At 45.0% G+C, this 24,113-nt stretch overlaps 1 protein-coding gene across 2 annotated transcripts in view; it reads right to left on the reverse strand.

The window, feature by feature from the left end:
• The window catches only part of LOC146813792 (cap-specific mRNA (nucleoside-2'-O-)-methyltransferase 1-like), a 946,504-nt gene that overhangs the window by 600,800 nt on the left and 321,591 nt on the right, over positions 1-24,113 (reverse strand). For both annotated transcript variants that reach the window (XM_085610255.1, XM_085610254.1), the window contains one exon: positions 22,905-22,999. In XM_085610255.1, the coding sequence (XP_085466381.1) occupies positions 22,905-22,999 (95 nt within the window). The remainder of the gene's footprint in view (positions 1-22,904; positions 23,000-24,113) is intronic.

Genomic DNA, 24,113 nt, shown 5'->3' on the forward strand with positions numbered 1-24,113 from the left:
GAGGGACTTTTACCCAAATGGTATTCTCGGCTGTGCAAGGGATAAAGATCAAAGGATGCTGGACAATCTTTGAACAGGGTTTAAATCATTTTTTACCGCTGGAACTGTATGTGCTAGAAATATTGCTCAATTCTGCCACAAAGACCACAACTCGATTCCGTGGGTTTACATATGGATTGCTTACTACCCCTTCTACAGCTAGAGGCAATACTGGAAATTTTAGGTATGAGAAGGATCAGTGTACGTTTATGCTCACAACTCGCTCAAGACAGGTGATAATGCAGTCCCAGAACTAGATGTTGCAGTTAGTTTCATTCTTCCTTTGCCTTGTTAGATTATCTGTGAGTATCTCATGGGCATTCTCCGTCCATTAACAAGTCCTTCAAACTCATTCTCCGGTCAACTGAGCCTTGCACTTGTCTTCCTGGTATCCACATGGCTCCTTAAGGCAGGAAAAGTCCAGTTCCTAGAAAGGCCTGGTAAGCTCTCATCTGGTGTCAGGTGACAGCAGCAAGGTATCATGCGGAATTCCCAAACACTTAGGTTTGAGAAAAAGTAGCAGTCTTGAAGGTGTTTGTCTCAAGATGAGAGGACTATCTGGCATTCTTAGACTGTAGCCAATCTACCAAATACTGGTTCCGGAGGTGCAAGAGATGGATGGGATTAAGAGTCCTTCATCTAGGCTCATTGCCTTTGAGACTGAAGACTAAGAAAAAGGACAGGCTGGCTGGGTTTCACTCAGGAAGGGCAAAAACTACTCTCAATAAAGGTACGTACTAGCAGCCTCATCCATCTACCAGGAACAACTGGTTTTGGAGAGATCATGAAAGGAATTAATATAAACAGGTATATCCGGACTGGACAAATCCACACTTCCAAAGGAAAACCACCACCTTCGAAAGCACACATTGGGTCCAAAAGACCCTATCATTCACCGAATACACATGAATGACAGATGAACCAAGCCCCACACAAGGAAAGAAAGGGTCATCAGTTAGGGGAATGGACATTTACCCCTATAGGGAGATGCCTACTGACTCACATCCTGGACTACCAATTTGCTGCCACCAACACTACTCATCCCACAGTTCATGTTCAGCGACAGTAGTGGGTACCCTAAGGGTGAGCCCTAGTCAGAATTTCTCGGATAACAAAAAAAAAAAAAAAAAAAATGTACAACCTCCACCAGTACGCTTGCATGATTGTTTAAGATCACTCTCAGAAAAATAGCGATAACAACAGAGAAGAAACAGGGAAGGGCAGCACAACTACTTCAAGCAATGCACAACGTGCACCTCCCAGTAGCAAGCAATGCAAATATTGGACTATTTGAGTTTGTTATGCCTGAAGATGCAGAATGTGGATTAGAAGGTGGTACTAAGGAGCCTTGTTTTTTTGTCAAAGCACACCTTGGCTCACAAGCAAATATGTATAGGAGCCAACACAATCTTTTATAAGCTGACATTTTCAGACTGGCAAAATATATATATATATTTTTAAACATACAAGACTGAACAAACGCAAAATTATTTTCTCTATTACAAAACAGCAAACTATTTACTAATCTGTGCTAACACTCTTTCTGGTGGATACTCTACCCAAATGCAGATTCCTCACCTTTAGACTAATCGCCAGGCTGGATGCAGAGAATTCCAACAGCAGTGCTCTCGCACACAGACAAGTGACATCGTGCGGCTCTTGTTGGCTCCGTACTACCCTGCAAGTGACAAAGCGGAGTCACATATAAGCATCACCCCGGCACCATGACATCATTTTCTCGTCCCTTTCCATTTATCCACCCTTGGACGCTGATCACAGAACAATTGTTGGGAACTGTGTCAAACTCGAGCTTGGGATCTTTTTAATGTTAAAAAGAGACCATTCCCCAGAACGGCGAGGTGGTAGAGCAGTAAGGAATATGCGGTTAGATCTGGAGATTTTTTCCAACAATTCCTCGGGCACAGGTAGGTGGTATTGTGTGGCTCCAGAAATGGCATCAGAACTACAATATAACTGCCACCTTCTTGCGTCGATGTTTGTTTCCTTCGGATATCTGTCTGTCGCGCAGGACACAGAGCCCTTAGTAATCAGATTATGACAGTCTTCAGATCTCCAAGTTAGAATCTTATTTGTATAGACCAGAAGACTCCATTCCACAAAACAGGAAGGAGGGTTGGTCAGTGAGAAATCACATACCATTTTCAATGTGATCAACTGTGGCGGACAGCTGTGTGTAGGCTAGATCAGAGTGCACATCAAGAATGTGAGAACCAGATCTAGGTACCTGCGAGCATTATAAAGAGTTTTGGCTGGAACATATGGGTCAGCTGGATGATCAGGCAATTATAGAAAGGTTGATAAGACCAATAAACCATCTTTAACTGTTTCCACAGAGGCGCCCCGCTGGGCTAGACACAAGGAGAACAGAAGAACTTAAAATGACTGGACTTGTAAGGGTTGGATATGTTGCTAAGAATACAACAATGTTCTCCGAATAGGAGGACAGATGCTCATGGCCAGAAATTCTGGGTCCCACTATCTCCTGTATCAATCTGGAGCCACTAGGAAAACTTGGACCCAGTAGTTCCTGATTTTCTTCAGAACTCTGGGCAGGAGAAGTAGAGGCTGAAAGGCGTGCAGGAGTCTTGTGCTCCAGTTAAACTGAAAGGCGGACCAGAGCGAGAGCTGACTCAGGAAGTCCAACATGCGAAACGTTGGACACTGCACTATCTTTGCGGTCATGAAAGATCGAGCCCGCATTTTCCCCATTGTTGAAAGGCTCCTTGCAACTCCTCCAAGTGTAGCTGCAATTTGTGAGCCACTAAGCACCGCTATGTGAGTTTGTCAGCCACAGCATCTAAAGACCCTACCGGGTGGTGTGTGACCAGGGAAATATCCTGAAGGCCCAGCCAGTTCTAGAGGTGCAGGCCACCTGACACAGGACCCATGACCGCACTCCACCATGCTTGCTGAAGTACCATATGGCGGTCTTGTTGTCCGTGAGGACCTACACTAGTTTCCCATTGATGGACTGGGGAGAAAGGCTTTTGGTGCCAAGAACATCGCCTGCATCTTCAACAGGTTGATGTGGAGGCGGGTCTCCACTGAAGACAAGGGTCCTTTGAATTCCACCTCTCTCAGATTACCTCCCCACCAGCATCAATACATCAGTCAAGCCCATTACCTCTGGGTGAGGTAGGGAGAGGAGTCTGCCACCGGTCTAATTGCAATGCATCAGCCATCCCTTCAGACATTTTGCACTCTCCTCAGACCCCGCGGAAAGATTCCCCCAAGGTTCCCCCAACTACTGAGCCCAGAGAATTGAGATACCACTGCAGAGCCCGCATGTGCTTCCTGGTGAAGTCTCCTAGCAGAATGCAGAAGGCCAAGAAGTCTAAGAGCTGCTTTGAGACCCAGCTCATGGTATGAAATCCTGGGTTCATTGAAGGGAAGGGTCTGAACAGCATGGTGTCCAGAAGTGCTCCAATGAAAGGGAGCTCAATGAAAGGAGTCAGGTGTGACCGTTGTCTGGAGGGGATATATGACTTTGAGGTGAGCTTGCATTCAATAAACAGTCACTGGGTATGGAAAGACTGGTATTCTTAACCTCCAGAGATTGGCAGCAACCACTACCATCACATGTGAGACTGCTGAGCAGGGATGAGCAAATAAGTGTCACGCAAATCCAAAGTCACCTTCCAGTCTTCTAGATATAGGGCAGACAGAACTTTAGCCAGGGTGAGCATTTTGAACTAGCCCTTTATGATGAAGTTCAGACGGCGAAGATCCAGAATCTTTGGCATCAGAAAGTGGCAGGTGAAACAGCCAGACAAGACTTCTGATGCCAGAACTCTTTCTATGGTCCCCCCTTAATAAATGGTTTGAACTTCCATCGGCAGAATGGACATGTGGTTCTCTGGAAGCCTTTAAAGTGTAGGTGGAAATTAGGAGGGGTGGAAAGGAAGGTTGAAGCACCCATCTGTCTGACGTGATGCTTTACCACTTGTGGCAGTAATCGCTTATAAGTCCTCCAAACGGGTGAGAGTGTGCTGCTAAGGGCAAATTAAGTGGTTTTACGGCAGTGTTGGAGGGAGGGATTTGCTGTTCATGGGTGCTTAGACTATATGGGCAGGATCCCTGAGATTAACCCCAAAAGGCTTCACAAGTCTGATGTAGCTGAGGCAAAGTCTGGAGTGGTTTCTGCTGCCTCTGAAATCTGGTGTAAGCCTGTCCCAAAGCATTGAAAGGGGAGATATTGCTGGAGAAATGGTTGCAGGGGCAGTGCAAGGCCGAAGGAGAGCACGGTTGACTTGCTCTCTCTGAAGAGCTCCACACTGACTCTGCCATGCCTTTACAGAAACGGATGCCAGCAAAGAGCATGTCCTTAAGTGATTGCTTGACATCGCTTAAGAATTCTGTGGATTTTATCCAGGAGTGTCCCAGAAGCATCAAGCTGGTAACAATTGCCCTACGTAGACTATCAGTGGTGTTGGATTACGTATTTCACTGTATCCTGGCCTTACTGAATGATTGTTGAAGGTTAGCCCAGAGGTCATCTGGGACCCCTTGCAAGAGGTCAGCCATCACGCCCCAAGATGCTGTTCTTAGGTTGGAGCCTGAGATCACATCCTTGAGGTACTTTTACGTCCACGTGACTTCTCCTGGTGAGAGTGGCCGGAAGAAGGGGAGCCAATTCTTGTGAGTCTTTTCCTTCGACCTACATGAGGATCTGAAGTGCAACCATCACCTCTCTCTGGAAAGAGAAAAGTCCCCATCCTTGAGTTCAATTGGGCCTTCCTACGGTGCCAGGCAAGCTAAAGCTTGGCCTTGCAGTCCCAGATGGCCTTTGGATTCATTTAAGTCATTGCGGCACAACTTCAAGTTGTGCAAGGAGCCCAAACAACAGAGGATGAATTTGTGAGGGTCCGTCACCGACATCTGTTTGTGGCAATCCTTGCATTGTTTAAAACCTTTCTGTTTTGGGGAAGACCTGTCCCTTGCACACTGGAAAATCAGTGAAATATAACATTTTAAAAAAAGTCTGTGAGGTGAAGGAAATCAAGGGAGTGAGCTCCAGATTTGCATCTGAAAGTGCAGAAAGAAAGGAAATGATGACGTGCAGAGGTGGTGGTGTTGGTGGCTGTTTTATTGTGGCCCACAAAGCCACTTCCAGGGTGGATCTATCCTAACGCAGAGCAGCACAACGGCACCTACCGGTGCTTTAGAGGATGGCTGAGAAACATCTCCGGATCCAATCTATCGCCTAAGGTTATTCACAGATTCAGAGAATTTAAACTGCATTTTCCCAAAAGTAGTCCCAGTTGTGGAACGGAAGCAGGCACCTGAAACTAGATACTTTTTAACCCTTGCCTGTCCCATCAACAACAAAACGATCTACACTCACAACAAAACATCTTTGGTGCACCTGATGATGTCCTTGGTGGCCCACCGTGTGACCTGAAGTGTCCATTTAGGGGCATGTTTGATTTACTGGACTCCAGATCCTAGTTAAGGGCAATATAGTCACTTTGGCTAGTGTGATCAAACAGAAGAAAAATAGTGGGTCAGTTCCCTCTAATGTCATAAGGATAGCTTTTCCCAGAGGGGCTTTTATGTTTGTATATACTGGTTGTAGTAAAGACTTTCCAGTGGCAGAACACCCAAAAGCCTGGGGTTAACCATTGCCAGTCAAGGTAGAACCTGGACTAGTAATATTTCCAGAATCAGAAGGGCTAGAAAGATGGTTTCAACTGTTGTGTTAGCTGAACAATCTCCTACATCCTGTAGGACCAGACACCAAGCCAGAGGTGTAAAGATGGTCTCTCAGGGTACTTTTGAGGCTAAAGAAGGATATATAACTGCAAGCAATGGAGTAGGCCTCAACCCAATCGATAATCTTTAGTACTCATGGGCAGCTGGGCTTGGCAACCAAGCAGGCCCAGTTCCTCAAGCTGTCCTCAACAGTTCTTCCAGTTATTTGGGCACAACGACTATCTCCGTGGGAATCAGGTCACTTTTGGCAGAGACAGTGCAGATCCTCTTGCAGGCAAGGATTATGTTCCACTGCAGCAGGGCGACACCAAATCCTTTTCCAGACTTGGGCCAAGCATGGAGGGAGAATTAACAAACAGCAGAGGTTCCATTCTTGGTACATTGTCTTCCTTTCTTAAACAGGCGTTTAAGTCCTTTCAGTATCCAGTCGACGAGATGAACTAAGTACTGACTGAGAGGGCCAGAATCTATAACCCTGTGGTTATCCTAATTTTTGAGGAGCATAATGTAGATGGCCAGACTTCTCAGGCTCCTTACTCTGTGCCTTTAGAAAGACCAGTTTTGGATGGCTCAGGTGTGATGTGTACTATCTTACGTTTGGATGCCTACTGCTAGGTGAGATGGCCACAACAACGCATACAAGGGAGTGGGGAGTTTCGCTCAGGTTGGAGAAGCATACACTAAAGACAAAGGGAATAGGTTGAATATCACTCCCACTCAGCAAGTAAAAAGGTTTCAGGGAGCTGGACAAAGTGTGTACATCCAAACTAAATTGTCCAAGCGGGGACATGGGGCGGGGGGGGACTCTCTCTCTCTCTCTCTTTCTCTCTCACTGATCCACTCAAACCGCACATCCTCTCACATTCATCCAGTCACCCTTCGTGCAAGTCTCAGACATGAAGGAAACCAAGTGTCACCAGTTATGGGGGCTAAAATGACCTTTTGCAGGGGAAAGCTGATCTACAGTATTCACACAAGGGCTAGTTATAAAGCACTGAGACCCTGATCAAAATCACACTGCCACTGCTGTCAGTCAACAGGCTTGGGTTGAGAAATAAGCTATGCACTTTGGATGTCCCTTGACATTGGAACACAGTGCTGTTGCTGATCAGAACATAAAACACAACATATCTTCAATATACTGGCAAGATTTTCAAACTCAGTTGGGGTAAACATAGGGCTGTCCATAAAAGATACAAGGGCAGGGTAGCATAGGTACACAAAGCCAGGCTGCAGCCAATTGTTGCAACAGTACCAGAGACAGCTCTGCTCACCGACTGAAAAGTGAAATAAAGTAGTAAAGGTCAAGTCGCAAAAACCCATTACACACAACTAAACAGAGAGACATCCTACTTGTTTTTTGAAGGAAAATGAGTGGCTCAATAGTTGTAGTTTTATTGTCAAACTCAGGTACTGGAGATAGGTCTAAAGTACTATCAGAACCAATCTGGGTAGGGAGCACGATCATCATTTCTCTTTCTTTACTTATCCTTTCTGTTTGGGGTGCTCTTGAGCATACAAGTATCGAAGGAAGGGTCTGGTAAGTTCCATATGAAATAAAGTCCTTTACTCGATCAGAGAAAGCCATTGCATACTGATGAGAAGTGTCGTTTGTAGTCAAACCAAATGCAAGCAGCAGGGTGACTAAACATAATGTAGAAAGATTCTCGAGAATAATTGCTTGACAATCTGCATCTGTAAAGATGCGGAGGTGCTTAAACTGTAGTAAAAATCTCTGTCTCAGTTAGACAAGCAATCTGCTGTCTTGTACAATGGGCCAGTAAATGTAGACAAGTCATCAGCGGAAAATGATTTAGAGGGGCATATTCTTACTCACAGGGCAAAACAAATACATAGTCCAATTACATTTCCTTTGCCTTTAATAAATAGTGTTTCGGTAGCAGACTGCTCTACGTAAGATGAAGATCAGAAGATGAGAATGTCATGTTTTGCTGACAGAAGATTGCTATTACTTGTAAAGCATTTGATTCTTAGGTGGCAAATTGAGGGCTAGTGCCCAATTGAAGACACGTTAAAAACAGGTTGACCTCTTGAATTAAGCAAAACATCTGGTGCTTAATTATTGTATAAGAAATGCGTGTTTTTAATGAACGTGAGGCAATGCTTTAGAAATTATGTGTTTACTAGAGCGGATACTGAATGTCTTTTGAAAATGCAGATGATAGGAGGACCAAGAATTCCAAAGTATCTCTTCTGTTCTCAGCTATTCTGAATCGGATCAAACACCCAGACAAACACTACTTGCCTGGATGCTATTCATTCCACCAACTATCCTATCCTTTAATACAATGGTCTCAGATATATATATATATATATTACAAACAATCGCCCTGAAGCATTGAAGGGGCACTCGACCACGCTTCAGACCTCGCGGTCTTGTATCACCTCGTTGCAGCCTGTTTCTCCGTTGCAATAACAGTCTCTTTTAAAAAGCCGACGCGTTACGAGGCATTCCACGCCTCTTCTTCCTGGGCAGACATCAAGCATTTGACGGCTCACCTTGTTAATTTTCAAACTTTATACAAATCGCCTTCAGTGGGCGGAGCTTAGTGCAATGTTCATTGAAGTATCTTGGGAGTTGTAGTCCCTCGCGGTGAGTTATAGTGACATCCTTAGTAGGTTCAATGCCTTGAAATTTGATGCAATGTTTTCATTCCTTTGTAGGATCTGCAACGACAGAACAAGCATAATTTGCATATGAAGCGTGGTGCTGCACGGAGTCAGCTCGTCCACTCCACAGGCTTCATATTAATGAATGGTGCTCACTTCCACGGCCAGGCTGCCGTGTAGGATTTCTTTATTACAAACAATCGCCCTGAAGCATTGAAGGGGCACTCGACCACGCTTCAGACCTCGCGGTCTTGTATCACCTCGTTGCAGCCTGTTTCTCCTTTGCAATAACAGTCTCTTTTAAAAAGCCGTCGAGTTTCGAGGCATTCCACGTCTCTTCTTCCTGGGCAGACATCAAGCATTGACGGCTCACCTTGTTAATTTTCAAACTTTATACAAATCGCCTTCAGTGGGCGGAGCTTAGTGCAATGTTCATTGAAGTATCTTGGGAGTTGTAGTCCCTCGCGGTGAGTATTAGTGACATCCTTAGTAGGTTCAATGCCTTGAAATTTAATGCAATGTTTTCATTCCTTTGTAGGATCTGCAAGGACAGAACAAGCATAATTTGCATATGAAGCGTGGTGCTGCACGGAGTCGGCTCGTCCGCTCCACAGCCTTCATATTAATGAATGGTGCTTGTTCTGTCGTTGCAGTCGGCAGGATCGGATTTCCTGGTGCCAGGGGCTACCCTAAAGTCTAGATTTAGGGGTGTTAGGGGAGTGCAGGGTACTCATAACCCAGGGGTCACTACGCGCCCTATATGACCACTTCCTATGGGAAGCGGGCATAACCCTGTCCCAGAGTTCCTAAGTTTACCATCACAAAGATGGCAGATTTTCGCATTTGCTACACGTAGCCCTCCTTAGAGGGTGGGGAGGGACTAGCGTAAAGGTGAACACGCCGCTCTAATAATTTTCCCGCAGCTTGGAAAATGGTTTTCGCCAGTGTCCAGATGATGTACATAAAATGGCATCCCTGGATACTTGTGCTGGCAGCAATTGAACTGACCAGCACAGGGGCATATCTGCTCATGCAGATATACCCACACATGCAATATGGTGCACCATGCCTTAGGACTCTAAGACCAGCAGTAAGGGTGACTTACCCAGGCTGCATGCAGTGTCTGTGGGCATTGCACACAAGGATGTGTGCCATGTCGTGTTTCCACTTTTGTCTGCACCAAGAAACGTAGCCGGCAGTGGCAGTCTGCCTGTGCTTGGTGAAGGGTGGCACAATTCATGCTGCAGCCCTTAGGGACCCTCTTTAGTACTCGATGCTCTAGGTACCAGGGGTACCATTTACTAGGGACTTGCAAGGGGTACTAAAGGTATTGCCAATTGGGGTACAATTTCACAGTTTTAGGGACAGAGATCTGGCACTGGGGACCTGGTTAGCAGGAACCCTATGCACTTCTAGCCAAAAATTGCTTTGAATACCAGGCAAAAAGTGGGGGTGACCATGTCAAAAAGGGGTACTTTCCTACAGAAATATAATGGAAAAATTAAACCTGTGTCAAACATTTTCAGCACCAAGTGCATAACTGCAAATAAAAGTGAAGAGAAATTAAAGCAAGAACTCGAACTCTAACCAAAACATGTATCATAAATGACTTGAAGGAAATCAGAGGCATGTGAACAAAGACTCGTAGGACAGCAGATTATGCTAAATCAGCACCAGTAATTGTACTGTTTTGTACTGTAGTGAAGGCGTCGATTTAGATACATATATTGCTATGTTAGCATAAGCGCGTTAGATGTTAGAGAGCCATCTTGCCACTTTTGCTGCTTTTGCACATGACACTGCAGATACATGTTATTATTTGAAAACTGCTTGCTTGCCTTTTCTTCACATGAGAACTGTCTGTTGTTCACATCCCTAGACGTGCGCTGCGACCTTGGTCTGAACATTGTGTAAAGAAACTGTCTGGGTCGCCAGACAATGCATGTTTTTGAGTTCAGGTTGATCGGCCCACTATTTAGCCATAACACGCACACAGCTGCAAATACCTGACAGTCGAGTGCTTTTAATATTGCAGTCTGCATGCTTTACACACTCATTCTGGAGAAGAGCTTTCCCAGGAGCAGAGCAATCCTGATCCTGTGATGTGATTCAACTAAGCTGATCTTTACGGTATGGGGTTCCCCATTCAGACCTAGAGACCTTCTACTAGTCTAATAATATTAGTTTACTAGCGAAAGGAAGGTGGCTGTATTCCACTGTCATTTATACTATGATTATTCCTTTCATTTTTTATGGTATTGTAACAATGCTGATGGTTTTATTTGTAATCATTTGTCTGCTTATGTTAGCCAAAGTACTGCATTTTAGGACACGTAGTTTATAAAATAAACATTTTAAACTCTACCGTATCTCTAATTACTCTTGTTGTGGACTGATATGAGAATAATAACAAACAGGTATTTCTGATTCCCACCATTCCTGAGAGTACTCTAAGTCGCTTGTTCTGGGTTGTCTATACATTGGGACCTCCGGTAGAATACGGATAACTAATGGGACACTGATGCTGGTCGGATAGGGATAGGGGTTCTGAGGTGATTTTTTGGTACACCACAATTCACTGAGGTCCTGGTTTCCTGCGCATAGTTCTGTGCATGAGCAGAATCCCTGCAACATGGCATACCTAACGTTTGGTCTTTTGATTTGAAACGCCTTAGTAGTGCTTATATTAGTCCACGACTCCCTCACTCTGGTTTCCGGATAACGGGAGTGACGGATTACACCTACCTGTTAGTAGCCTAATAGGTTCTTTCAAGCTTGGTAATTAAAAAGGTTTCTAATATTTCTGAACCCTAGTGCTACTGTAAAATCCATTGTTGTTCTTCTCTGTATCCTTATGGCGGTCGAAATTGCAGCACACAATTCCTTGAAAATTAACCCTGACAAAACGGAGGTCCTCGTCATTCCAGCAAATAACAACCTCTGGAGTGGCTTGTTTTGGCCCAAAGAACTCGGGCCCCTCCATGTCCGTCACCAGTCGTGAAAAGTCTGGGAATCAAGATCGATTCGGAACTCTCCTTGAGTCATCAGGTCTACTCAGTGGTGGGCATCTGCACCGGCGTCCTGAGACAACTGAGGAAACTGGTCCCCCTCCTATCAGTTTCCTCTATGAAATCTATAGTCTCAGCTACTGTTCTATCGCGCCTCGATTATGGGAATGCGCTCTATCTAGGACTCCCTCTGAAAGTTATGAATCGACTCCAGGTTGTACAGAACGACGCCGCTAGGCTGATTTTTAGCCTTCCTAGGAGGACCCGTGCTTCACCCTTGCTGCACAAGCTACACTGGTTGCCTGTCAGACAGCGCGCAAAATTCAAAGGTTTGTGCATTGTTCACAAAACCCTCTATGGCCACGCTCCCGGCTACATAAGGGAACGTTTAGTTAAATATGTGCCAGGGCGAGTACTTCGCTCTACAGATGCCTTCCAGTTAGTCTGCCCTCGGAGCAATTTGGCTACCAAGGGTGGACGAGCTATCTCAGTTATTCTGCCACGACTCTGGAACCAACTGCCGGATACTTTACGAAAGGAACCGGGTTTGCTTCCTTTCCGGAAGCTGCTAAAAACTCTGTTATTTAAAGACACCTTTTAACCTAATTCACCACCAGGACTGTCCGTACCGGCTTGAATGCAACCTCTTTTCTGTCAAGCGCTAAGAGAGCTGTTGGTATATAGGCGCTATATAAATAAACATACAATACATACAATACAATACATAGTTGGACGCCTTTGCGGCATCATTTGACGCAGTATGGGGTACCGGACAATGGGATGGCCGTAATTTTTGAGGTGAGTGCGGACGCGTCCCACCCTTACGAGTTGTTTTACTTTTGGGTGACGCTGCCGGCAGTGAATGCGGATGATAAGACGTTTCACTCGTATACTCACACACGGGTCCCAGCAAATTTTACGCCATACAGGACGCTGGAAATTCCCCTTTCAGCCTGGCAGCATAGCATTTGGTTTAATGGCGCCCTTCCCCATGCGGTTGCACCGGCTAGACTCGGCCCTTTGTCAATTTCAAGGGCCACATGGCCGGTGCTGGCCGGATTTACGCCTCACCCCCGCTATTTGACTATTACGGTGGATGAATTGCGTACACTCCATACAGCCCTCATTACAGTATATAGGGCTTTGGTGCAATACGTTTCGCGCAATGTGCAGGTGGGGGCACCTGCTGTTGCGGGACTACCAGCTGGTCACCCTGCGGTTATTAGCCCGGTCATAGTTAATTCGGTGATGGGCAAGCGCCCCCAGAATAAGGACGATTTGCCTTATTGGCTTGCCGAGAAATTTGACCAACTGGAAGCAGTGTTTCCACACTCTACCACTGTGGAGAAACACAGAATCCTCACCATTAGTTTGCCGAAAGACTTAGTCCCAGAAGTGTCCGATTGTGACAACTGGGGTAAGGTTTTTGCCGCGGTCTACTCGAAGTGCTTTGGCACTCCGTCTATGGCTGTACTTCCCTCCGTCATTAAACGTGTTCAAGATAACCACGGTCCGGAGGCGGCTGTAGAGTTGGGAATGCGGCTTGTCGGAGTGTTCGACGTAGTTGCCTCTCTCGTCCTTGGTAATCTCAAGGGAGATGCGGTACAATTCCAAGTGGCTAATGGCTTAGCCCGCGTCGATGAACTCGATAAGCCCAAAGAGTTGCCTAAAATTATTGCGGAGGCTTAGAGAACTATTGGCTGCAGTAGTTTAGGGGTTAAACCAACTATAATCATTCCTGACTTGATACAACAAACTAAGGTGAGCTCGTCTGTTAATGACGATCGTCCAACTGTTCCAAAGCAGAATTGGCGGACAAAGAAACAGGGAAAGCAGCAACAGAAACAAGGGTCTCGTCCTGCGTCTCCCGTACAGCCGACTAGTGAACGCACATACGATTTGCGCAATCGCACTAGTATTAGGTCACCTGATAGATTTCAGGTTACTGAACAACGCTCTCCTCGTTCTTCACAGTCCGGTGGCGGAGAACGTGGCAAAGGTCGGGGTGCCCAGCAAGGACGCGAGCAACCCAGTCAGGCTGACGGTAAAGGCAAGCAAGACGAGTTTGCACGTCAACGTCCCCTGTTTCAGAAGAAGAAAGTTGCTGCGCTAACAGCGAGGTATGCCACAGATAGTGAGAACGCAGCTTCGGAACCCGACATGGGCACTAACGCTGCTCAGCGGAGGTTACAGTAGTGCGGCAAGCACTGCGTCCATATCTGGAGGCGACAGCAACTGACACGTTCATTACTGTAGAAACTGCTGACACTGGAGTGGCTCCCCCTGACAGACTATATGATATAGTCCTCTTAATTGAAGGTGACATACAACGTACGATTCAAGGGATTTTTTTGGATAATCTGACATCTTCCTATGACATTCTCTTAGCGGAGGCAGACTGGCCCCCGGCTTTCATTTTAGATGCTCCTAGAGGGGAGGAGGTAATCCTCCCGTCTTTTGCACACACAGTGCCAAAGGAGCACGCTGAAAGGTTTGCCGAAGAGTGGGCTCAGGTGCTTGCACCGGCTTTGTATCGTACTTAGGTGGGCTGGGATAAATTGTCCCCCAGCCATGAGATTCCATTACGGATCTGGGTGCTTATCCAAATTGAGATAATCATACAGATCTGTCCCTTGATGCGTTGCAGTCATCCATCTCTAATACATCCTTCAATATTTCCAAATGCCCCAGCCACAGCCCCAATATCCCATGCGTCGCAAAGCTAGATCTCACGTCGCGGACATCCTTGATCAATTGGAATATCAGGGTGTTATTGAAACGTGTGTCACCAATGAATAATCCTTTATTCACTGTGACAAAGCCTGATGGGTCGTACCACCTAGTTTTGGATTACCGGCATCTGAACTCTCATTGCCGGACATGTGCTGTACAGAATACCCACAGTTCTGCTCTCGTCGATAGTCTCTTGAGAAAAAGGTTTAAAACCACACTTGACATTTCCAATGGCTTTTACAGCCATAACATGTCTTCTATTAGTAGTCAATGGACAGTGTTTACTTCTGGCGGCAAACAAAAACAGTTTAAGAGACTAGCCATGGGTTATAAAAACAGCCCTGGCGTCTTTGCCGCACATGTTGTCTCTCTCTGTTAGAGAGCATAGACCCTGATGCGTACTCGTGGGTTGATGATATCTATCTCACAGACGACGAGTTGTGGCCGCATCTGTGTCGCGTTGATCGCATCATTGTTATGTTTGCAGACTTTGGGTACAAATTCAACTTTGCGAAGTCTCACATTGCAGAGTATACAGTGTTGTTCTTGGGCTACGAGCTCAACAATGAGGGTCGAGGGTTAGCTCCTCACTTTCTGGAGAAGTTCGCATGCTTGCGTGCTCCTACAACACTGAAAAAATTACAGTCTTTGCTGGGCTTTCTGAATTTCGGTCGTATGTACATTCCTGATTATGCCCAGCGTATCAAGCCGCTTTATGCCTTGGTACAACCTAATTTTTCCAAATCGAGCTGGCTGCCAGAGCATTCAGCTATTTTGCAATCTTTGCAAGCTGATCTTCTTGCTTCAAAATACTTACTGACACGTGATAACCATACTAACCTGGTAATAAGAATTGTGCCAGGCGCAGTGGGTTTCACGTACTTAACGTTCAATGAGGGCGACACCGTCCCCATTGCATACAAATCACACCTGTACACTTCGGCTGAACTGCGCTGTTCCTCTGTCGAGACAGTTTTAACTGCAGAGCAGATGGCGATTCTTAAAGAACGAGCGCTATCCCAAGGAAAACGCATGTTGGTGGTTACACCGTATCCTGCCCTAGAGGCAGTGACGAAAGCAAGTGTACCCAATTCTAAAGCTTTGCATCCACGTTGGATACAATGCGCCACTTTCTTGACATCGCCCGATGTCACCTATATCTTTGATGCCTCATTGCAGACTCAGGAGTATTTACAGTATGAATTCGTTCATCCGGCTCCTCTGTCTTTGCGCCCGCTCGAAGATTACCATTGTGTCATTTACACTGACGGTTCATCGCAACCGGCGACTGGATCGAAGCATGCCTATTCAGCGGCCTGCGCAATTGTGGCAGGTACTTTCGTAAATGGTGAATTCCAATCTGATATCGTGCATACGCAGTCATTGGGTGATTGTACCGCACAGTTGGCGGAGCTCCGTGCTCTGGTGCTTGCACTGAAGTTTGCTGATCCTCGAGTCACTACTCTTATAGTAAGTGACTCGTTTTACTGAGTTCAGTCCTTCAACGACAATCTATTCTTTTGGTCTCAAAATGAATATCGTGATTCCAAAGGTAGCACAATTAAGCATAAAATGCTTTGGGTTCGAGTGGCAGAACTTAAAGAACACCTGCCTCTCGTGAATGTAATTCACACTCTTGGGCACCAGCGAGTTGGTGTCCACGCTGTAGGCAACAGCTTAGCTGACGAAGCAGCGAAAACAGCAGTGGCAACATATCTAGTAGCAGCAGTTACAAGATCCAAAAGTAAGATCGATGATGACATCTTGGCAGCTATTGCTGCTACAGAGAAGGGAAGTAATTACCCGAGAGGTTTCCCTTCTCGTTACCATTATCACTTAAGTCCTGATAACGTCCCATTAGTGAGAATTAACGACGTTGGTGACAGATTGATTCCCAACGCGGACTGCAGACCATCCTTGATAACAGCAGCTCACGAGGGTATGGCCTCTGACCACGCCGGTGTTGCAGCAACTGTTACTCTGTTAGAACAACGATACTGGTGGCGCGGGTTATATAAACAGGCTCGCACTTATGTTCTTGATTGTGACATTTGCCAGCAGATAAAACCTTCAACTGCTGCGCGTCCACCACAAACTCAGTTGTACATATCCAATAAACCACTTGGGTGTGTTTATCTGGATCACTGCGGTCCTTTCTCCTCCGATACTGCGTACAAGTATATCTTAGTTGCAGTGGATTCGTGCACACGTTTTCTTTGGGTATGGCCACAAAGGAGTGCTGATGCCCGTACTGTCATCAGGAATTTGCGTGTCTTTGTGGAAAGTTTTGCGTGTGGTACTTTTCATTCTGATCAGGGCCCTGCGTTCGCCTCTAAGGCGTACAAAGAAGCCATGAAAAATGTGGGGGTCCAAGTCAAATTTTCGTCTCCATACCGACCTGAGGGTAATAGTGTGGTGGAGCAAATGAACCGTGACTTAAAGCAATCCTTGACAGCTAGGGTTTTAGGCACTGGCCGGAACTGGTTAGCCCATCTGTATAACGTCCAACGTGCACTTAATAATCACGCGAGAAGGTCTCTGGGTGGGCGGACCCCATACATGATGCTCTTTGGCATAAAAATGTTTGACCCGGACCTTGACGGTCTAGAAATGGCGGCGTCTGCCGCACCCTTTGACGTAGATGATCACTTTGCTGTATTGCAGACTCTACAAGAAGCCAGAGACAGTCTCGCGAAGGAACACTTGCCCTCCACATCTATGCTGCGCTTCAGATTCCGGTAGTCGGCTGGCTACCTCGAGTTGGTGACCTGGTCCGTGAGAAAGTGGAGAACAAGAAGGAGTTCGGCCCCTCTTATCGTGCCCCGGTTCCAGTGCTTGGCGTGCAGGGTACAAGAACAGTCATTTTACCTCCACTTCCTGGTCGCAAGGATAACAGGTACATCTCCATTCACAATGTCAAACTACAGCGAGTGGCCGATTCTTCTTAGTATGACTCCAGCGGTTTCTTGCCCTGCGATGCTGAGAAATTCTGTTTTGGCTCCAGTCTCTACCGGTGAACAACCTTTACAACGCAACTTTTACACCGCACTACCATTACAACGAAACTATTACAACGCGAAATCTGTTACAACGCATGCCATTACAACGCATGCCATTACAACGAAATGCACTAGATGGCGTGCTAACATTAGAAATAGTGTAGTTTTACTATCCAAACACCTTCCCTACTGCAACGTGGACTGGAGTTAGAATAGTAAATTATACATTTCTAATGTCAGCACTCCATCTAGTGTACGTCGTTGTAAAAGCATGCGTTGTAAAGGCTGGCGTTGTAACAGATCTTGCGGTGTAAAAAATGCGTTGTAACGGCATGCGGTGTAAAAGCATGCGTTGTAACGTCATACATCCGTCTCTACCACCTGGTCTGATATTGCCATCGAGATGCATACAGTTACTGATCCTTTGTTGCTACCACCGGCTGGTGGTCCACCTGAAGATACCGAGTATGCTTATCCTGCAGATGTACCACTGCCTATTTTACAATCCACCACAGTTAATCAATCACGTTTCTCCTTTGACACTAACTCTATGACTTCCAATGCCCCATCAAAAGTTTCTATTTTTGCTGTTTGGTTTGAAAGAAATTTTTTGATTCCCCCTTGGACTTACATTTGGCTAATACTTGTATGTATTTTTTTGTTCATGTCCATTGGATTTGTGGTGGCATTTTTTCGTCTTGTGAATGGACACTACCTTAAGGAAAGATCTGCAATTAGACTAATTGACAGAACTTTGGCCCACCACTCCTCATCACACATCATGAAGAGGGACCAGACTTTTGTGAATATTACTGCCTGGCCTGTGTTAGATGGAATTGCGTGGGATGCTCTTAAATTTCAAATTCATGGTCCCACTGAAGTTATCAATGTACCGAATGTATTTCGTTTTTCTATGGGTGATGTGGTTAAGCAAAACATCCGCTCTGATGATTGGGACGTTCAGCCCATAGAAACACTGTTTTCTGATTTGAAATATTATGCTGCATTTGATGCTGAGGATTTGTATTTAGATACTGCTAATTATGGTGAGCAGTTTTGCTATCAACATTATGGCAATCATTTCCTACATAAAGCCAATACATATCGAAATTTTGTAAATTTTACGCAATGGGAACATTGTCCAACGCCAATGCTAGGCAGCTCCACCACATTGGTGAACAAATTCACTTATTTTGCTGATTTCAGTGTTTCAAATCCTGCCTCCTTTCATTTTAAAGTGGCAGCAGCGTCTGCCTCGAAGGTTAGGCTGACACACACCAAATTATTATATTTCAAATCCTTTATGGATGATTTGTCAATCAGAGGTTATGATCTGTGGAAAGCTACTATTGATCTTAAATCGGTTTGGGGTTCCAAACCGTGGCAGGTACAGGGAACAGAAGCTTTGCATCGTGCCTGCCTCATCCCGAACCACATGTTGTTTTTAAATTCAACAATCTTTCAGACCACCTACTTTGGATTGGCTACTTCGAAAAAACTAAATTTTCCCTCTACTCCGGATCTGGGTGCTTATCCAAATTGAGATAATCATACAGATCTGTCCCTTGATGCGTTGCAGTCATCCATCTCTAATACATCCTTCAATATTTCCAAATTAAATCCGGAAGGATGGTTAATATGGCAGACGAGCTCAGATTCCTGTCAACATCGTTTTTTGGGCTTGAAACCTGGGTATACGCAGGATCGTGCGGACCCTCGTTTTGAATCCTCTCATTCTGTAACTACCTACTCTGTAGGGAAGTTATGCCAATCTTGGCTGCAACATTCCACCTTGGCATCTGTTAAACTTCATTTATCTAAATTACATGACAAAATAGATTTGAATGATTTTGTTAAGGGTCCTGTGGGTGGCAGGTCCAAAAGATGGGTGTATGCTATTTATAACGAAGTTTGGAAGTTATCACAAATTGAAGCGGCTTCCAGATTGAGGGCTATTGATCAAGCCACTATGGAAAAAGTACTAGCTGTTATAGATAATAGCATTAACACCCTTTCTTCCAGAATTTACACTTCAGACAATATTCTGGCACATACATCAACAATGCCATTTGCGATTCCTTAATAGCGAAAAATAAGGATTCGCTAATAAGGAATAGCAAAAGGCTATGCATGTAGAAATCGCTTACAAAATAGCGATTTTTAAACATTCCTTAATTGCTACTCGCAAACTGCGAGTCGCAATTAAGGAATACCTCCCCATTGATTCCTATGGGCCTAGAGGCCCATAGGAATAAATGGGAGGACTTTCTCAATTTGCTAATCTCAATTAGAGAATCGCAAATTGCTCATGCTATTTCAAGGGTGCCAGGGCGTCAAAAAGGACACCCTGTTGCACCCCTGAAATATGCATATGAATACATCTTGCACACACACATGCCCCAAGGGCATGTGTGTGTGTAAAATGGAACTTTGAAAAATGCACTTTAGTGCATTTTTCAAAGTTTTTGCAAATTACCATGAAGTTCAACTTCATGGTAATTTGCTCCCCCTATTAGCGAAATCGCTAATTTTTAAACTTTCATGCATTGCATTTATGGAATCTCAATTTGGGATTCCTTAAATGCAATCGCAATTTAAGGAATCGCTATTTAGAGATTCCTTAAATAGCGATTTTTGCATTTGGGATGATGCATCCCAAATGCAAAAATACCGGTCGCAAAGGGGCAGATTCTGCTAATCTGCCCGTTTGCGAGCAGGTTTCTCGTTGATGCATATGGCCCATTGTTTCTTCTGTTGTTGATATAGTGCAGGATGATAGGTCTATTTTGTATCATGGTCAAAATCAATTACGTTCTATAATGCAGTTTGCATGGACGTTGCAAACGTTAAAGGCTGGGAAAGTCCCCTGGGACTATATGAATACATCATCTTTATTCCTTCCCTTTAATCTTACTGCAAAACAACAATTCATGTCCATGAAAGATGCAACATACTCATAACTGCATATTGAAAAGTTAGAACCTTTCCCGTTCTCTGTGGCCTAATTGAATTCCGCTGTGTGGCTTATCCACGGGTTAATCACATTGCCATTTCCTTTGTTTAAATTCAGTTCCTGCATGAAACATTATGCCCTAGGCAGATATGAACCGTTGGGTACTGCTTTCCTGCATGAAGTTTGGTCACTCCCATTTACAAACAGGTGCATGAGAGACGGTAAAGAGGTCTATTTGAAAGGTGAGGAATGCACTTCCACACGTGATCACTCTGTAGTCTGTAGGCACATTCAGTTGCATGGCGCGAGCAATGTGCTCGCTCCTCATTTAGCATGCGCCCTGAAAGGGATTCCAGTGCCAGCTATTACACCCTCTTTCACGCTGTTGGCTAACGGTAGTTATTTGCTTTTAATAAATGAAGCTTGCTGCGGGACGCTAGTGGGAATTCCCTACATAGTGACTGTATCACAAAGAGTAGTCTGCTGCAAGAATGTCCTTGTCCCACCCCCGGAATGGGCGGCTAGATGTATCCATCTGGCCTTCCATTCCAACCTTGAAAGCAGAGTTCAACAAGATGAGCAGAATAAGGGCTCTATTGTCTCAAAGAGAAGTCGCACTGACTTCCTCACGGGAAACATTTGTCCTTCACGTAGCAAATACACGCACCGAGGTGCATGCGCTTTTGAATACTGATCTCCCACTTCATTTTGGTGCCCTGATTCAAACTATATTTAATGCCTCGTCAACAACGGGCTTGGCGCATTTTTTCAAAATTGTGGGCTCCGGCCTCGTGACCTCCTTCCAAACTATTTTTGGTGTGATACCGGCATTTTTTCATTCTATTTTTTCCAGCGTCTTTGGCGGTCTCCCGTTGATTCTCGCCCTCGTGGCTGGGGTGCTGTTGTTGGTCTGCTTACTGCGCAATGGCTGCACAATTTGTGTCACACGACAGCCTGTCCCGGCTGCTCCATCTTCGTAACCGGATGCTTGAATACTATGGAACATTACCACTGGCAACCGGTTTTCCTACTTTACATGCGTACAACCGGTTTTTCATTGCGTAGATTGTCCGTTCGATTGGGCTCTGGATTTGTGCTTGTCAAACTCGGTGTCTCTTGCCCCGGATTATGATCGACTAATGAGTCCCTTAGTGGCTCATGAGTTGGACTGTTCTGGTGTCAGGATTATGGCCTGTGGAGCGGCACATGGAGTCCTAGGGAATTGGGACATCGGTACGGCTGCATATGACTTCCTGGCACGAAGTTATCTTGAAGAACACGCCAGTTGTTCTCTGATTGTGCTAGAGGCCCCAGTTGTCGAAGAACATGTATGTTTGTTTACCTTGCTAGACTGGATGGCGGACACTTTGACAGAACATTCCAATGACTTCCTCTTGGAAGCTGTTGCTACTTACTGTGCTTATACATTGATGGATTAACTTGGATGTCGTCCAACTTTCCTTCACACAAGTTTTTTTTTTTTGGGATTTTGATTCAACATTCGGGCTCCTTGAGCCTTGCCGTTAATTTTTCCATTCAAATTTTTTTCCCTATTATCAGTTTTTTTCTTCGAACCTTCACTAACCTTTATATGGATTTCCAATTTGTGCCCTTAGTTCCGTTCTATCGAACTTGAACTCTGCGTTCCTTAACTGTATCCCTATTTGCTAGAGGTCCGATCAAGGGGGGGTGTAGTAAAGGCGGCGATTTAGATACATACATTGCTATGTTAGCATAAGCGTGTTAGATGTTAGAGAGCCATCTTGCCATTTTTGCAGCTTTTGTACACGACACTGCAGATACATGTTATTATTTGAAAACTGCTTGCTTGCCTTTTCTTCACATGAGAACTGTCTGTTGTTCACATCCCTAGACGTGCGCTGCGACCTTGGTCTGAACATTGTGTAAAGAAACAGTCTAGGTCGCCAGACAATGCATGTTTTTGAGTTCAGGTTGATCGGCCCACTATTTAGCCATAACACGCACACAGCTGCAAATACCTGAAAGTCGAGTGCTTTTAATATTGCAGTCTGCATGCTTTACACACACATTCTGGAGAAGAGCTTTCCCAGGAGCAGAGCAATCCTGATCCTCTGATGTGATTTAACTAAGCTGATCTTTACGGTATGGGGTTCCCCATTCTGACCTAGAGACCTTCTACTAGTCTAATAATACTAGTTTACTAGCGAAAGGAAGGTGGCTGTATTCCACTATCATTTATACTATGATTTCTCCTTTCATTTTTTATGGTATTGTAACAATGCTGATGGTTTTATTTGTAATCATTTGTCTGCTTATGTTAGCCAAAGTACTGCATCTTAGGACACGTAGTTTATAAAATAAACATTTTAAACTTTACTGTGTCTCTAATTACTCTTGTTGTGGACTGATATGAGAATAATACCGAACCGGTATTTCTGATTCCCACCATTCCTGAGAGTACTCTAAGTCGCTTGTTCTGGGTTGTCTATACATTGGGACCTCCGATAGAATACGGATAATGGGACACTGATGCTGGTCCGATAGGCATAGGGGTTCTGAGGTGAGTTTTTGGTACACCACAATTCACTGAGGTCCTGGTTTCCTGCGCATAGTTCTGTGCATGAGCAGAATCCCTGCAACAGTACTGTTTAACATTATGAGCACCATCAAAAATGTACAACCAGGTACATTGGCGAAGGCACAAAGTATTTACAGTAAAGTATTCTATCAACTCCAGCAGATGTTGTAAAACAGTCTTGAGATTACAGGAGTGTAAAGAAATAAGAGTGCTTCTAAAATTCTGACGGTATGGATGAAAGTGCACACCTGTTGAGAAAGAATACTCCGCGGATCATCTCATATGGATTGGATCTGGTCCTTGCTCGCCGCATCTCTTCCCCTTCTAACTCGTCAAATACACTCTAGGGATTAAGAAAAAAAGTCTTCAAATCTCTTCAGCTATGACACGTGAATCATGAACAAGAAATTGGTTTACGAGTATTGTCTTGCGGTCTTTGCAATGAAAAAACATTTAAACTAAACACAATGGCCAATTGCTCAGACACATTCTGGTACCTTCACAGTCTACCAACTGGATGACCATGTTCAAGACAACATTTAAAATCGAGTAACTGAAGTAACAGCTTCAGAATCTCATACAGGCCTACCTACAGCATACATTTCCGGCCTTATGTAGCTACTCAAACTAACTGTAATGCACTTGACCCATAAACGTGTCTCAACTATCTTAAGCAAATATTTTATTTCACCTAGTCATCTTTTTGTTCATTCTAACATGTAAGAGCACCTTTAAATATTAGAGTTCAGGATTTCTGCTGTACAAAAACTCTTCTTTAATTTAATGCACTAAACTTTCCTCCATTTATAACAAAACTCTAGTCCACATACAAGGTACATGACTCCTGACTTCTGGTACTAATGGAACTGTCATTAAGGCGGGGGTATGCATGTTGCTCACGTCATATTTAAACAGTATCACTTTTAATAAATATATTACTAAAGCATGATGTGGTAGCCAATTGTTATTTACAGACAAACATTTTCCATTGAAAGGGCACAGACCTTTGCAGGCCAGGCCTTGTGTCCAACCCACCCGAAGGCAGCCAACCCCTTCCCCACCCCGCCCCCCCACAGGCACACAACTCCACAACATGCACAGCTGCATGTTATTATAAAGGGGAGAGGAGGAAGCATGGCCCTCCACTAGCCTATTATGGCCCCAGAGACCTCATCTCCCCTGGCCCCCCTTTAGTATAGTTGGGTAGCTTGGGTACACCGAAGGCACCCACCAACCAACACGTTGTAGGTCATGGCCCCAGCCGGCTCCTAGCATAGTGGGGAGACGGCAATGCTCCTGCATGGAGGGAGCAGCTATCTATGCTTGCTCTCTTCGGGCAGGAGCAATTCACATTTTGTTTCCCTGTCTGCATCAGTGCGGGGGTGGGCTCCCTAGGACACAATAAGTTACCTGGGCCCGGGGGATGTGATCCCTGGGGCCTTTAAAGGCTCAGGGAG

The sequence above is a fragment of the Triturus cristatus genome, chromosome 6, assembly GCF_964204655.1.
Source record: "Triturus cristatus chromosome 6, aTriCri1.1, whole genome shotgun sequence".
NCBI lineage: Eukaryota > Metazoa > Chordata > Amphibia > Caudata > Salamandridae > Triturus > Triturus cristatus.